General features: G+C 37.6%; 1 protein-coding gene across 2 annotated transcripts in view; it reads right to left on the bottom strand.

The window, feature by feature from the left end:
• LOC145673783 (adenylate cyclase type 2-like) overlaps window positions 1-16,202 on the bottom strand; it is a 1,485,668-nt gene that overhangs the window by 814,475 nt on the left and 654,991 nt on the right. For both annotated transcript variants that reach the window (XM_081743538.1, XM_081743539.1), the window contains exon 11: window positions 8,447-8,554. In XM_081743538.1, the coding sequence (XP_081599664.1) occupies window positions 8,447-8,554 (108 nt within the window). The remainder of the gene's footprint in view (window positions 1-8,446; window positions 8,555-16,202) is intronic.

The following is a 16,202-nucleotide window of genomic DNA, read 5'->3' as shown; positions in this document are numbered from 1 at the left end:
ATACGAATAGAATTACAGGATAGGACATGTTTAGAGTGCTTGCACGTGACATCTAACTATATTTCTCATCAAATGTGTCACAGATGAAAATTTCCGTTTGTACTGCCTCTACTTTCTGGTACATATGTTTCATTTATGTTATGTTGCTAAAATTCGTTAGGAAACAAGTACAGACTGTGCTTGTGTGCCTGATAAAACGTAAATGTACTGGATAATTATTTCTTCACTTTCTTCCAGAAAAAAAAAAGGAACCCATCTCATGTCGGCTAACAAAAGGAGGTAGCGGACCAAAGATAGCCGTTGTTTACCTAAGGTCGTTACACAGCAGGGGTTTCATTCAGTCAGAGGGAAAAGAAAAAATAATTTAAGGTTTCTACATTTGTTTTGAACTGCAATATACTTCTTCCTTTTATTTTAAGAACCATTTCCTTCTCATTTGTCTGCATCAGAAAAAAATGCAAAAAATCACTAGAATGTGCCTATTTACCCAAAGTACGTACTAGATCACTAGTTCAATAGTAAAATCACTAAATCTAGTACGAAATCATAAATGTGGCATCCCTGGGTTGGAGCAAAAGTAAGGGTTGGAGTAAAAACTAGTCCGTTTCTCTACTGCGTTCTGTTGTTGAATTCACCGAAATGTTCAAAAATAAATTCAAGAAGTAAAACACGATCCTACTAAAGACTGTTTACTTGCTCACTGGTTTTAGTATTGTGAACTGAAACTCAAGTGCGCAGTCATGTTGAATACTTCTGTCCCTTTCTACTTTACAACTTGAGGTGGGATGAGGGTCAGGATAGATCTAGTGATATACCGCTAAAGGAAGTGCTTCAGTACAAAATCGGAAGCGGTATGTATTGTTTATACTACTTACAACGTTACCCCCCACATAAAATATAAATTCACCCTTTCTCCCATCCCCTTTTCGAATACAATGAACCGACTCTTTTGCTGAAGAAAGATACTAAAAGAAAATTGAAACATCTGTGTCTAAACTTTCTTTGAAGCGCAGTCTTTTGTATTTGTAAGGTTTTGCGAGTGTTTACGAGATAGCCAAATCTTTTACCATGGACTCCTGCTGCGAACTGACCGTGAGTAAACACCCGATCTCGGTGTGCTCAATTTCTCTCGCACACGTGAAATAGGTTTGTTGTTTCCAAAACAAATAGGAAGTTACCTTGTGCTTTTGCATTTCTGCACGCACACAGGTACCATTGTTGTTTTAATGATCAGAAGAAATATCAAAACCATCCGATATATATGATAGAAAACAGCTAACAGAGGGAGGCAAAGATAAAAGTAGACCTATACCAAGTTTTCCGCGTGGTACCATTATGGAGAATAAATATTTGATAAAGTCACGTAGATGCGCTTAAACCTATTCCATCTGTCCTTATAATTTTTCTGGTCTCATCAATTCCTCAGGAGAATACGTACAACATATGTCCAAATTCCATATATACTCTTTCTAAACTAATGAATAAACTCATTAAGAACACCAACTGATATCAATAAACAGGAAAGAAAACAATACTTTATACTTCTATCATTTGGTACACATCTCTATGAAGCACAGCTTGTTTCTTTTCGAAATAGCTCCTTCGTGTCACTGCTGTGGTTAGTTTTGTTTTGTTAGGATGAAAGAGAGAAATGCAACAATTTGCTTCGCGGTGAAGTTATATATATTATTAACATGAGCGGTGATAAGCGAGGTTTAACAAAGAGTGCCTTTCGGATGCACAATTTAACGGGTAGTTGCAGTCTGTGTTGAGAATCGAACCAAAGCTATGTAAGACATGTTAATATTGAGCTCTTTTGTGGTAAAAGTGAACTTCAGAAACACACAAAAGACTTGAAACATCAAGCTAATGTAAAGCAATTGAAAAATAGCCTACCTATCGCTGCATCTTTTCTGTGGCTAGGAACATGCAGTGTGTAGCAACAAGAATCGTGTTAAGGACTTTTTTTTTCGAACATAACATTCCCTTCCACACCATAAAAGACAATATAATGTTTGTTAAAAGAAAGTGCACATAATATTTTTAAATTTTGTTTGTGATCCTATCATGCATAATTATAAATAATGCCTTTCATACTACGAGAATGAGTTCAACTATACGTCATGGCCCCTCTAAAGCGGGGCCGCGGTGGCTCAGTGGTAGATCGTTCATCTCTGGTGCTTGGGGACCCTGGTTCGATCCCAGCTCGCACCAAGTGAACTTTGTGGTGGACAAACACCGTGTGCGTGAATTTCCTCGGGGTTCTTCCGTTCCTCTCACTTTCTTCATCCCACGATTTCACTAATTTCTCATCATCACCCCTCTCCTTTAGCCTAACCGGCATAACCGTGGGATGTAAAACTCAAAGATTTCACTTCATTTTTTCCCTCGAAAGCGATATCTTTCAAAATTATTTATTGTTAGATATTGTAAATTTACGGTATCTATTTTAGTGGACGGGAAATTTTGCATCTAATCGGATAATTTCATGGCTTCTAACAGGAATTCGCAGTTACGAAATTTGCATCACTGTCTTTTGAAAGGATGCCTAGAAAAAATACTACTAGAAAATAACTGAAAACACAAAATTGATTTGATAGCCAAATTCACGTCATCTTGGTGCGTCATCATTTTTCTTTAAATATTTGTATTTAGTATTAGATTAGAGTTTAGTGTCCCTTTCAGCATCAAAGCTATATGAGACGTGAACTTACAAATTAACGTGGGTTCAGAACCACAGGAGTTCCCATCGGAAATCGAACCTAGGTCTCCCGCACAAAAGACGCGTACGCTAATCATATGGACAAGGGTGTTCGATATTTAGTAATGTGTACATAAAGTTGTGAAATTGCGCTTGTATAATGGAATGCAATTCCTTCTACTGACATAAACCTTCACAATACTTAGCTAGACAAAGTATCTTTAAAAAGAAAATGTCACTCTTTATGTTTCAGTTCCTGGTTCGACTGAAGGATGGAACAAATTGCAATGAGCGTTTTTGGATCCTACTTTGTGTAGTTGATTCATCATAAACTTGGTATTTGATACGGATATGAACTATTACACTTATTTGGTGTTTATTTCTAAATAATAAGTCCTAATACAATTTCATAAAGTTGTAATTCTTCTTTAGTTTCTATCCCTTTACACAATGACAAATCCAAATCCAAAATCCAAACAAATCCAAAAGGTGTGTTGTATCGGTGCAGTACCAGTTTTTCACGTTTTTCAAGATGTTCCAAAACCCAAAGAATAATCTTTAATTTCTGATATTTTAGTCGTCACAAATTACAATTTTATAATGTAGTCAATGTTTATAATTACTGGGCAGTTGGGCGTTTAAACTAATGACATCATAATAAAGTCAAAACCATAATTTTGAGTTGAATTGATTCTGAGTTTAACGTCCCGTTCAGCAGCGAGGCTATGTGTGACGTGGACCTACTGATTAACGTGGAATCCGAACCACATGAACTCCCACCGGGAATCAAGCCCAGGTTTCCCACGCCAAAGGCAAGTATGCTAACCGTTAGCCACGAAGGAGCTCCACCATAATTTTAGTGGGCGATAAGAAATATCTCGCCAGTGCTTTTACAATAAATAAAATTTTATAAGTATTAAAGAATAGTGGTAAGAGATTTTATAATAGCTCTTTTATTTATGAGATATGAGTATTTTGAAAAAAAAAACAACTAAAGAATAGGTTGGCGGAACCACAAAAGACTCGTAAAATAAACTTTCTTATAAATACATACGCACCTTACTCACCTTTTATAATTGCTATGCTTACGTTCTCCATAAAAACAGAAATTCTCTTTTAGTGATACTTTACACAAGATCATGAAGTGGGTTCAAATTTAATTAAAGGCAAAATACAATACAATAATCCACAAATATTGCCTCAAGTGAGTTTAAAGATTTCTAAACACTAGTGCGAAACCGGGCTCTGCCGTTGCGATCGATTTACAGGTCTTGAGACGAAAGTAAGAAGGGACTTACGCACACAGTAAGTAAAAACAATTAATATGCCTGTAACTTTCCCCCAAATAGGTGTATCTTAAAACTAACCTCACCATTATTTTTCTAATTAAATTCTAGCCCGAAATTATGTATCATATTACCCTATTCCCATTTTGAAAACTTGACCTTGATTCAAAATGGCGGATTTCAAGATGGCTGCCATCAAGGTCATATCTACCATACGACTTCCCCCCAGGACTTACATGTATCCACATGGTTTTTCTTCACTTTTCTTCATTAACGCTCCGTTTACAAAGGGTAGCAAGGGACTTCTGTAGTAATCTCTAATAACCACATCACAACTCTTAAAAGTTATTTAAAAAAAATAGAAAACATGCACCATGGCAAAAATTTGTCATCACAAGTAATGATGCATACACGCCTTCTATCAGCAAAAAAAGTTTCATTGAAATTGGAGCCGGACATTTGAGTGATGTCCCTTGTGGGATGTGATTGAACGTGACGTCAGAACCCATCGCCCCCTTCCCGGAATTTACGGGAATTAGGTGACCTGAGTGAGCACATGTGGTGCCAGCTCTCTCCAGCGACATATCAAGGATCATTGCGTGTATGCCAAGACATGTCGCCGTTTTTATCCATGCCAAAAGTCGACATACTGACAATTAGGTAGGTAGTCATGATGGTCTGGCTGATGTGTGCGTATATTTTAACTCGTACATTTTGTCTCGACTCGAATTTCGAGACGTCTCGACTCGAATTCGAGTCGAGTCGAGACAGAGACTGTCGAGTCGAGACACGAGTCGAGACAGAAACATATTTTCGAGTCGAGACACGAGTCGAGACAACATTTTCTCGAGACGAGTCGAGACAGGCTTAAATCTCGACTCGACTCGACTCGAATGCATCCCTATAGGATGCAGAAAAAAAAAACTTGAACTGATTTCTCCAGCTGCTGAGGGATTTGTTAATAGGTGTTTCATCAGTGGATTTTGGTATATAATGGTTTCTCTGTAACACGTCTTTAATCTTTTCTATGATGAAGAATTCCCAGCTGTACATGTTTTTAAATTATCTAAATGAGCGTGTGCACCACAATTGTCGAATAATAACATAATTTTGTTTTTTCACATTGTAATCTCGTCTCAGCTAGTAACCAAATTCCTAAAAGTTTCAGAAGTCATCCATGCGTTGCTAATGGCATAGTACCTTACTAGTAATCTCTATATTTTTAACCGCATAAGTCGCCGAGGTCTAACATTTTTTCCTACCACTAGAAGCTTTCGTTTTTCAGTAAATGATATATTTGTAGAGCATAACCCAGTAATTTGGTCCATTATCCTTTTATAATCTGATAACGCAATGTGCTTATAACACAGGAAGCCGTCTCGCGCAGCACGCTAATCAAGGTCGCTTTCATAACTGTTGTAAATACCAATTGCAGAGAAATTGTAATAAAAGGTTAGGATTTTAACTTTTTGGCACTTTTCATCGCTTGCACTACCCGTAGGGGAGAGTGTTGTACTACCATGGAACACCTTTTTCATAACTGCTCTTAAATATAATTTATTTGATTTGAAGAAAGTAATAAACGTCACCATTAAAAACTGCCATTTTTACCCTAATTAATTTCATATTTATAAGTTGTAATACCACTGTCTTGTAGAAATAAATGAAAAATAGTTACATGGTTATTAATGTTCCATGGTACAACATGGTTATTAATGTTCCATGCTACAACATGTTGACGTACCATGGAACAGTACACTTTTTACCTTGGAACGCATCATTTGTGTAAAAATTAGAAACGCAATATGAACTGAAATACTAGTATTTGCAATCTAGACAACAATTATTAAAATGAATAAAAGAAATGAACACACTAGGAAATAATAATTATAGTAAGTTTCTTCAGAAAGGCTTTCAGATGAGCTTAGGGTAACTACCGATATTGCCTACAAATAATAAATTGTAGCATACAGGATATATTTCAACTTAAGAACTAATAGATTTTCTCTTTCAGAATCGAAATCAAACGAATCTATTGTTCTCTGCCTTTATCTTTCATATACGGTTGTCTGCAGTATATGCACTCTTCATGCTCACCATCATCTTTGTCATCGGAAAACAAAGGAAAAATACCCTCCTCTGGGGAATGAGGCCGAAGCAATTATGAACTTCCTCAAGATTTTTCAAAAAGCAGTCATTTGCTTTAATGATGCTTGTTGAACGAGCCAAACTCGTAAGTTCTGGCTTTTTATCGACAATTCGTTGCCGTGTCTTCGCTTGAAACCACGCATCCATTGTTCCTCAGCCTCTTTCTCCGCATTCCAAGTGTCAGGAGTTTTCTTACCATTTACAACTGCGTATTTGTATGCCAATAGTCTTACACCATTTTTGACAAACCATAGCTCATTTTTTTATCAATCGATTTTCATCCTGTCGATTCGCTTCACATGAAAATTTGTAGCATATTCGTAAGTCTGTATGCCAGATTTCTCGAACTTGAACAAACTCCTAGAAAGCATAGCGAGTTGTATACTTTGCAGGCTTCCATAATTGAGAACTTCGTACCAGGTTCAGCTGTAACAGCTTTTTTTTTTTTTTTTTCATGACTTCCGGGTTGACAGGCACCCTTTTTACACCAAATATTGCATTGCGATCTGCAATAAAATAACAAGAAATAAATGTTCTGATATACCTATGAACATGTTCCAAGGTACATCATGTGCTTTTGTTACTTGGTACAACAGGACGCCATGTTTCAGAAATTTTGTTTTCAAACGTATAAGTTACAACTACAGAAAGGAAAAAGTGATGTATTGTTCTTACCGAGAAACGCTGAAAAGAATGACTATGTTGTCGATTTTAAATCCATCAACGGTTTATACTAGATCACTATAATGTCACTACGAAAATATTTGCAAAACACAGCTTAAAATTTATATCACCTCTCACCACCGCAAGTCTTGTTCAATGGCACAGACAACCGCACTGCAGTCAAATCTGGTATCTTTCTCTCTACAGATACCGACGCCGACTATTGCAGAACGCCGACAGGCTTAAGCATCTACCAGAAATTACAAATGTTCCTAGGCACGTTATGCTCTAGGTACAACACTCTCCCCTACCGTTTCAGTGGTAGAGCGTTCACCTCTGGTGCTTGGGGTCCCGGGTTCGATCCCAGCTCTCGCCAAGTGAACTTTGTGGTGGACAAACACCGTGTGCGTGGGTTTTCTCGGGGTTCTCCCGTTTCCTCCCACTTTCTTCATTCCACCATTTCATTCATTACTCATCATCACCGTCTCCTTTAGCCTAACCGGCATAACCGTGGGACGGAAAACTTAAAGATTTCATTTCATTATCGCCCCTACCGTTCTTTCACTGTGTGGTGTCATAAATTTGCAGTAATATTATGTCTTGCTCTCCACTAACTTGTAAGACAATCAACCATCAGTTACTCAAATAGTTCCAGCCCAGTTTTTTTTTTTTTTTTTTTTTTTTTAGCATTTTATTCCGAATTTAACGTCAACACTGGCCCGCTGGAATTAACGTCTCGACCGTTAACAATAAGATAAACCACTGATATAATGCTTCTTCGTCTTTGGAATTCTCTCTGTAACGTTTTCTTTCGGGTGTTGGTGAAATTTCTTTGTGTAATTCCCAATCGTAACGTAGGTAATTTTCTTGCTATAGAAGAAACGCTATGGTATATTTTGGTACATTAGTTAAAACAGCAAGACTAAGATAGTTTGTATTGAATTGCTGGATTTTTATTTTATCCACACTGTAAATGAATATTGCTAGGTACGGAAGTGTATGTCGTAAGAGAAGTCTCTTAAGCACACGCGTACTTGCCAGGTGGACTACAATATACAACTGGTTCCCATCAAACTCTTGTTTCTAACTATACAGTGTATCTAATGTTGACATACTCGCGTAAAAAAATGTATCTACAATTGTTAAATTCTTATTCTGCTATTGTCGCAATTGAGCGAGAAGTTAACCAAATTAAGCGTTTAAATTATGTGTGAACAGATTAAATTGGTTTACATTCTTTAATACTTAACCCAGAAGAAAGACTTTGGCGCAGAAAGCTTGGGTTCTATCTTGGTGATTATCCGTATGGTTCAGATTTCATGTTAATTTATAGGTCAACGTCTCTTGGTGCTTAAAGAGTCACTAAACCACATACCAAATAACAAATTAAATTATCACATTAATTAACATAAAACAGAAGTCAGTTTAGTTTATTCTACCGAATTCCATAGTGAAGCACGGATACCACGCTAGTGTGACTGAAATCCAAATATCTATTTTATTTTATTTTATTTTATTTTAGTATTTAAATGTGACAAACTTTAATTTCAACTTGTAACTCTCATGAAAGATATAAAAGATATATAAGATATATAAGAAAGATATATATATATAAAAGATATATAAGAAAGAAAGTAGTAATACTTACACGAACGTAATGGTCTGGAATTCTGTTTGGTCCGTAATTGGGAACGGCAATGCTGGACCTTTTGTTATATATTGATCGCACCAATCTTCCTGTAGAGATGTCTTCTGTCTGGAATGCGGTAAAATACGTAATTGACATATTATATTTTTCATAAGATCTGAAGTTGTCAAGCTTCAAAACTATGCCAAAGGTGGAAAATAAATACTAGGAACGTAAACACAGGAACTCGTAAGAATTAGAAAAATACTTATATTTGATTTTAAGAAAATTTTCGAGTCTAAATTCTTTGATTTCCTCAAAGCACTTGCAAGAGGAAATTATACAGGGTGCGGCACGTAAAACCGGCCCGTCGTAATATTCTGGTATATTGTGTTTTTGGCAACACTTAAATAATGTACCTTCCTACCAAGAGATGGCGTGTCGAGGTCGGGTCGACTTACGTGACCTGCAGCAGTCACGTGCAGCCGCAGCCAGTGAAATTTGTCGAAACCAGTTGAGAAAAAGGCCTCGTTGTGTTAAGCCGGGTGAGTGTCAGTGTGTGATAATGCCGTATTCGATACCCGAGCGTGTTGCCATTGTTGAAGGGTTCATTCTCACTGGATCTTTTGTGAAAACAAAGAATTTGTTTCGGGAGAAATTTCCAGGACGTTCTGTGCCAGCAAAAAGCACCATTCAGGAATTGATTGAAAAATGGCGGCGTACAGGATCGGTTCAAAATGCTCCCAGGAACAGACGACCATCTGTCTGCACACCTGAATTAAAGATGCAGGTGGAGGAGATAACGACAAGAAGTCCTCGAAAGTCAACCAGGAGATTGAGTCAACAGGTTCATGCGAGTGAGAGAAGTTGCAGACGTGTTTTAAGGGGACTGAAGTTAAAACCGTACCGGGAAGTGTTGAGCAAGAACTGAAGGAGCCTGACCTGCAGAAGAGGGTGCATTTCTGTTCATGGCTGTTGAGCAATGTTGCCAGTGGTTTCTTGGATCCACTAATGCTCATCATGAGTGACGAGGCGTGGTTCCACCTGTCTGGGTACGTAAATTCCCAAAACAACCGGTATTGGTCGACAGAAAATCCACACGCAATCCACCAGGTACCCTTGCATGATGAGAAGATTGGTGTTTGGTGTGCCATTTCCGCCACACGCGTTATTGGGCCCATATTCTTTGAGACGACAGTGAACAGTGACGTGCATATGGGAATCCTGGAGGAGTTTTATACACACTTGACCGAAGAGGAGCGTCATTTATGTTACTTTCAGCAGGACGGTGCAACATGCCACACATCAGCTGCATCATTGTCCCTTGTGCATGAGATGTTCACACCAGAGAGGACAATCAACAAAGGCTTGTGGCCTCCTCGGTCACCAGATTGTACACGTGTGACTTTTACTTATGGGGACTGTTAAAGGAAAGAGTATACGAAACAAATCCACACACAATTGAAGAACTCAAGACCAGGGTCCAGGATGTCACCAATAGCATTACAACACAAGAACTGACAAGGGTATATATGAATCTCCTCAATCGTGCTCACATGTGTGTTGAAGTGGGCGGAGGACACTTCCATCACCTGCTGTGAAGGTGAGTAGTCATATTCAATACATTACATTTCATTTATGTGTTGTAGTTAATCATATTCAATACATTACATTTCATTTTATGTGTTCACTTTGCGGGCCGGTTTTACGTGCCGCACCCTGTATTATCAAATATTTCATTTGTATTCACAAAACCATAAACCAGATATGTAAATCATTAAGTTACATTTTTTTAATATAAATACACTGAGAAGAATCCGTTCTCCGGACAGCGGTATATTGCACAAATATACAGAATCCTCTTGCTTACTACATAGATCAGTACGGAGCATACATCATCCGTATGCTACATGGGCACAGCCTTTAGACGTTACATCATGCCGTTGCAGGATGTCTGATATCTAACAGTCTTCCTTTTATTACATACATATATATATGTTACCTTTGTCAGCTATGTGTTATATATATATATATGTCCATTTGTATGTGAGACCTTTACCGCCTATACAGATGGTACCTACGGTAAGTACCTACAGATGGAACACTTATACAAAAAGTGTAATAAAACATGTATTTCCAGTTCAACGTTTGCTGTACGTTAAGTCCAAGGACTACAGTATTTAAAAATGTAACATACGATTTTACGTACGCCACTTACAATTTTTCTCAGTGTATACAATCAAATATGTTGTATAGTAACATTACTTATATTTGATATATGTGCTAATAGAGTATATTTGGCATATACTGTATTAGCACATAAATACTTTGATTAAAATTAAATAATTTAATTATACAATGCTAATTATTATTGAATTAGCCAACTATTCTCCGGTTTCATTGATATTTTGACCATACTTGTACAGTATGTTGTTCAATTGTATAGATGTTCAGTGTTATGATTTATATTAGACAAGAACAGACTACATGTTGCCACGTTGCACAGCAATAGCTATGCAATAGTAAGGGCCTGCCCTGAGGCAAACTTGGACTTTGATCCCGAGCTTTGTGACGTCATAGGTCAAAGATCAATGCCCTTGGCCCGGGATCAATGACTGAGGAGTACTTAAGACCACCCCTCTACATTTCGGCAGGAGCATCTTGGCACACCCCTTAAATTGTGGCAGGGGTACATAGGACCATCATCTAAAATTTTGGAAACTGCCAAATCTAAAAATTTGGTATGGTAGCCTAGGACCAGGGTATGTACCTTCATTAGTATTGCGGGTCCGTCTCGTTCCATTCATGGATAAAAAATTGACAAAAATTCAAACTTCCGAGGTCTTTGACCTAATTTATCCCCTTTGATGAAGTATTATTACCATATATGGTTATATGTTCGTATAAAGGGATCCATTTCCTTTCATAAAACATCGGTACATTGTTGCACCCCTTTAAAATTTTGGGAGAGGTACCTTGGCCCACCCCTCCCGTTTAGGAAATTGACAAATTTAAGCCTTTGGTTAAATAATATAGGACCCTAATAAGTATTATTATAAATTTGGGTGGTCCACATCGTTCCCTTTCATGGGTAAACAATTGCCAAAATATAAACGTAAGCAATACATTGTACCACATGTTCCGTTATTGACCTAATTTATCCGCTTTGATGAGGTTCTATTACCTTATATAATTAGATGGGCGTGTGCAGGGATCCGTTCTCTTTTCATAAGACATGAGTATATTAGTGCACAACTTTAAAAATTTGGGAGGGGTACCTTGGTCCACCCCTTAAATTTTGGGACTTGCAAAATTTAAACATTTGGTATAAATGTACAGGACCTGAATATGTATCACTATAAATTTGGGTGGTCCAATTCGTTCCCTTTTATGGGTAAAAAATTGCCGTAATATAAATGCGAGCAATACGTTCTACCATGTGTTCAGATTTTAACCCAATTTATCCCCTTTGATGAGGTCCTATTACCTTATATGATTATATGGGCGTGTGCAGGGCTCCCTTCTCTTTTATAAGGCATGAGTATATTCGTGCACCCCTTTAAAAATTGGGAAGGGGTACATTGACCCACCCCTTAAATTTTGGAAATTGTTTAGTTTAAACATTTGGTATAATAGTACAGGAACTTAATACATGCCACTATAAATTTCGGTGGTTTATGTCGTTCCCTTTTACGGTTAAAAATTCCAAAAAATTACTACGACCACGTGTTCGGTTATTGACCCAATTTGTTCCCTTTGAAAAAGACTTTTTACCTTATATGAACGAATACAGAGGTTTATTCTCTTTCTTAAGATAGAGGTACATTGAAAATTTAGGAGGGGTACACTGGATCACCCTTTAAATTTAGGTAATTGCCATATTTAAACATTTGACATGATAGTATAGGACCTTAATATCATCATCATCATAGGTATTCTGCCTTTATTGACAGGTCACTTCCCGCAGCTGAGAAGCTTTCGTGCTCCACGGTTCTCCGCTAACTTCTTCGTCTTTGCGTATGATCTATCTGTTTTTATATGATATATTAATTGTATTCTCCTTCGCCCCTCCCTCTCTTTCCCGCCACCATACCCCCTAGGACGTCCGTCATGATACAATCTCTTCTTAGGCAATGTCCCAACCAGTTTCTCTTCCTCTTCCTAATAATATCTAAAAGTGTTCTTTTCTCACCCACCATTTCTAACACTCTCATTCGTTTTCCGCTCGACCCAACTAATTCTTTCCATTCTTTTCCATACCCACTTTTCGAAGGCTTCCAGTCGATTTTTACCACCTTTACGTAATGTCCACATTTCCGCCCCATACAGTGCAACACTCCACACGAAGCATTTTATGAGTCTTTTTTCTCAACTCTTTATTCAAGGTCCCACAAAACAGACTTTTCTTCCTCCTAAAGGCTTCTTTCACCATTCCTATCCTTGCTTTTATTTCACATTCGCGCTTCATGTTATTAATAAGAATACTACCCAGATATCGAAAACTATTCAATTGTTCTATTTTCTCCCCTCCTACTTTTATATTTGACATAGACCCCTTCGTTCCAATCACCATGGCTTTTGTCTTTCTAACATTTATTTTCATCCCATATTCTTCAAAGACCTTTCTCATTTTTTGTAACATTTTATTGATTTTCTTTTCAGATTTTGCAACAAGCGCCATATCGTCTGCAAATCTTATGCATCTCATCATTCTACATCCTACCGAAATGCCATATTCATCATGTAAACTCTTTTTCACTATCTCTTCTAGATAGACATTAAATAGTGTTGGCGAGAGGCAGCATCCTTGTCGAACTTCCCTTCCAATTGCACTCTCTTCCGTCAGTTCTTCCCCTATCCTAACACTTACTTGTTGGTTCATGTATAAGTTTCTTATGATTCTACTATCTTTCCATTCAAACCCTATCTTCGTTAGAACTCCCAACAACAATTCCCAATTCACACGTTCAAAAGCCTTTTCTAGATCAATAAATATAACATACACCTCTTTCCCTTTTTCTATAAATCTTTCACCGATCGCCCTTAATTATCCAATTCCATCTCTTGCGCACTTCCCTCTTCTGAACCCGAACTGCTCCACCTCAACTTCTTTATTTTGTTCTTTCAAATAACCTTCTGTTCAGTATTCGAAGCAGAATTTTGGTTGCATGAGACATGAGACTAATAGTTCTATAATCCTCACATCTCTTTTGGTTCGATTTCATAGCCGTCGGTATCATGATCGTTTTGAGAAAGTCTTTTGACCATTCTCCTGTTTCATATATTTCATTGCATAGTCGGAACAATTCTTTCTTTTCCTTGTCTCCTATATTTTTAATGAATTCGATTGGTATGTTATCTATTCCGGTTGCCTTTCCATTCCTAATCTCAGATATAGCCTTTTCAAACTCATCCCTAAGAATACTAAATCCTTTATCATCCTCTCCCTTTTCATTTTCTACTTCAACATTTAGGCTACACGGTCTATCCCTACTCTCATATAAGTCTTCAACGTATTCTTTCCACCTTCTTATGACCTCATTTTTCTCGCTGACTACCTTCCCATTCTTATTTTCTACCGCCATCATAATACCCCCTTGTTTCCTCCGAAATTCCATAGATTTCACCTCTTTGTACATTTCCTCATATTTCCCAACTCTTTCTAATTCTTCTATGTCCTCGCATTTTCTTTTGTAAAACTCTTCCCTCACTCTGTCTGTTTCTCTTCGTAATTCATTATTCAACTTTCTGTACATCTTTCTGCCCTCTTCTTTATCAACGTGTTTCCACATCTTCTTCTCCCTCATTTTCTGCAACATCTGCTCTGTAACCCATGATTTCTTAGCAGTTTTGTGTCCGCGGTAACCTACTGCTTTTTCTGTAGCCTGCTGTAAGCAACGTTTAATATGTTCCCACCGTGCGTTACGACCTGCGCCTATTCTTCCCTCGTTTGAACATTTTTCTTCGAATTTTTTAACGAAAAGATTTCTTATTTCCTCGTTTTTCAAATTTTCGGTATTCAACACTTTCTTACCTACTTTTCTTCTGCCTACACTTTTCAGTTGAATATCTACTTCGGCCAGCACAAGATTATGATAAGAGAAAATATCAGCCCCGGGAAGGGTCTTCGCGTTCTTTAAACTATTCCCATACCTGTCCTGAATCATAACATAATCTATCCGATATTTTCCGCCGTCTATTGGTGATTTCCATGTATATCTTCTTCTCTTGTGCTGATTGAACCAAGTGTTCCCAATTATTAGTGAATTCTGTCTACAGAAATTCACCAGTCCCTCTCCCCTCTCATTTCTTCCGCCTAAACCATATTTGCCTACGATACTACCTTCCTGTTTTTCTCCCACGACTGTATTGAGATCTCCCATTAGAATTATGCATGCACCCTTATTCTCCCTATCTATAGTTTCTTCTATTTTCTCATTATTTTCCTCTACTTCTTCAGTTGCATGCGAAGTCGTCGGTGCACATGTCTGTATCACTACTAGATCCTTCGTTCTCCATTTAGATCTTAACATTATAACTCTATCATCAATAAATTATACTTTCACTACCTTCTTTAAGCGCTTTCCAAAAAGTATTCCTACGCCATTATGATCGCCCTTTTCATTACCTGAGTAAAACATTCTATATCCTTCGCTGTTCAATGCGCCGTTACCTTCCCATCTAACTTCAGAAACGCCTACCAAATCTAAATTATTTTGTTTCATTTCTTCTTTAAGAATTTCTAATTTTCCTCCGTGTAACATAGTACGTACGTTCCATGTCCCTATCCTAAACCTTTGGTCTTCCTTGTCTTTCTTTCTCTGTCTGTCTTCCTCCTATTATTACTTTCTCGTCCAGCAGTCCTTCTCAAGCCATCCCCCACCCGGAGATCCGAATGGGGGATATTTTACCTCCAGAACTACATTTTGCTGCCAGCAAACTAGGGAAAATAGAGTTGTGGTTTCTCGTTGCCTTCCAACCCGCAGTATGCCAGCCGTTAGTCACTCTGACCACGCCTGGGCCTAAGCTCCAAGTTGCCGTACCAATCACTATGATTTCCGCCAACTTGGCTACTGAAGAACTGCTGCCTTCTCCCAGAACACTCTTCGTCTGGCTATTCCATTTAGACCAACTCAGTAGTGGTGTTCCTTTTGGTAGTGAACTACCACCGACGCAGCTCTAAATTTCACTGTAGTGCGCCATCCTCCCCATCCGACACATAAGTGTCTTCGTAAAGGTGGGGACCTTAATATATATTATAATAAATTTAGGTGTTCCATTTTGTTTCCTTTTGTGGATAAAAATTGTCAAAAATTTAAATTATGGAGGTTATTGACAAAATTTATTCTTTTTAATGAGGGCTTCATTATTTATATGAACATATGAATGTGTTCAGGGGTCTATTTTCCTTTAAAAGGCATGAGTACATTGATACTTCCCTCTTAAAATTTGACATAGGTACATTGGCACACGCCTTAAAATGTAGAAATTGCCCAATTTGTTATAACAGTACAGGGTCCTAACAAATATCATTATAAATTTCGTTCTCTTTCATGGGTAAAAATTGTCAAAAATGTTAATTTTGGAAGTAATTGAACTCCTTGATAAGAATGAATGTGTACAGGCTTCCATTTCCCGTATATTTTGATGCTTACTTCTAAAATCTTTTGGGTACATAGGACCATTTCTTAAACTTGGGAATTATCAAATAACAAAATTCTGTAAAGGTTCTCTAAGACCCGTTGTAAATGTAGGTGTCTCTTTTATGGGCAAATGT

This window comes from Thermobia domestica, chromosome 17 (genome assembly GCF_964235325.1).
Source record: "Thermobia domestica chromosome 17, izTheDome1.hap1.1, whole genome shotgun sequence".
In the NCBI taxonomy this organism is placed as follows: Eukaryota; Metazoa; Arthropoda; class Insecta; order Zygentoma; family Lepismatidae; genus Thermobia; species Thermobia domestica.
Note: the sequence above shows the minus strand (reverse complement) of the source record. Positions and strands in the feature narration are given on the sequence as shown.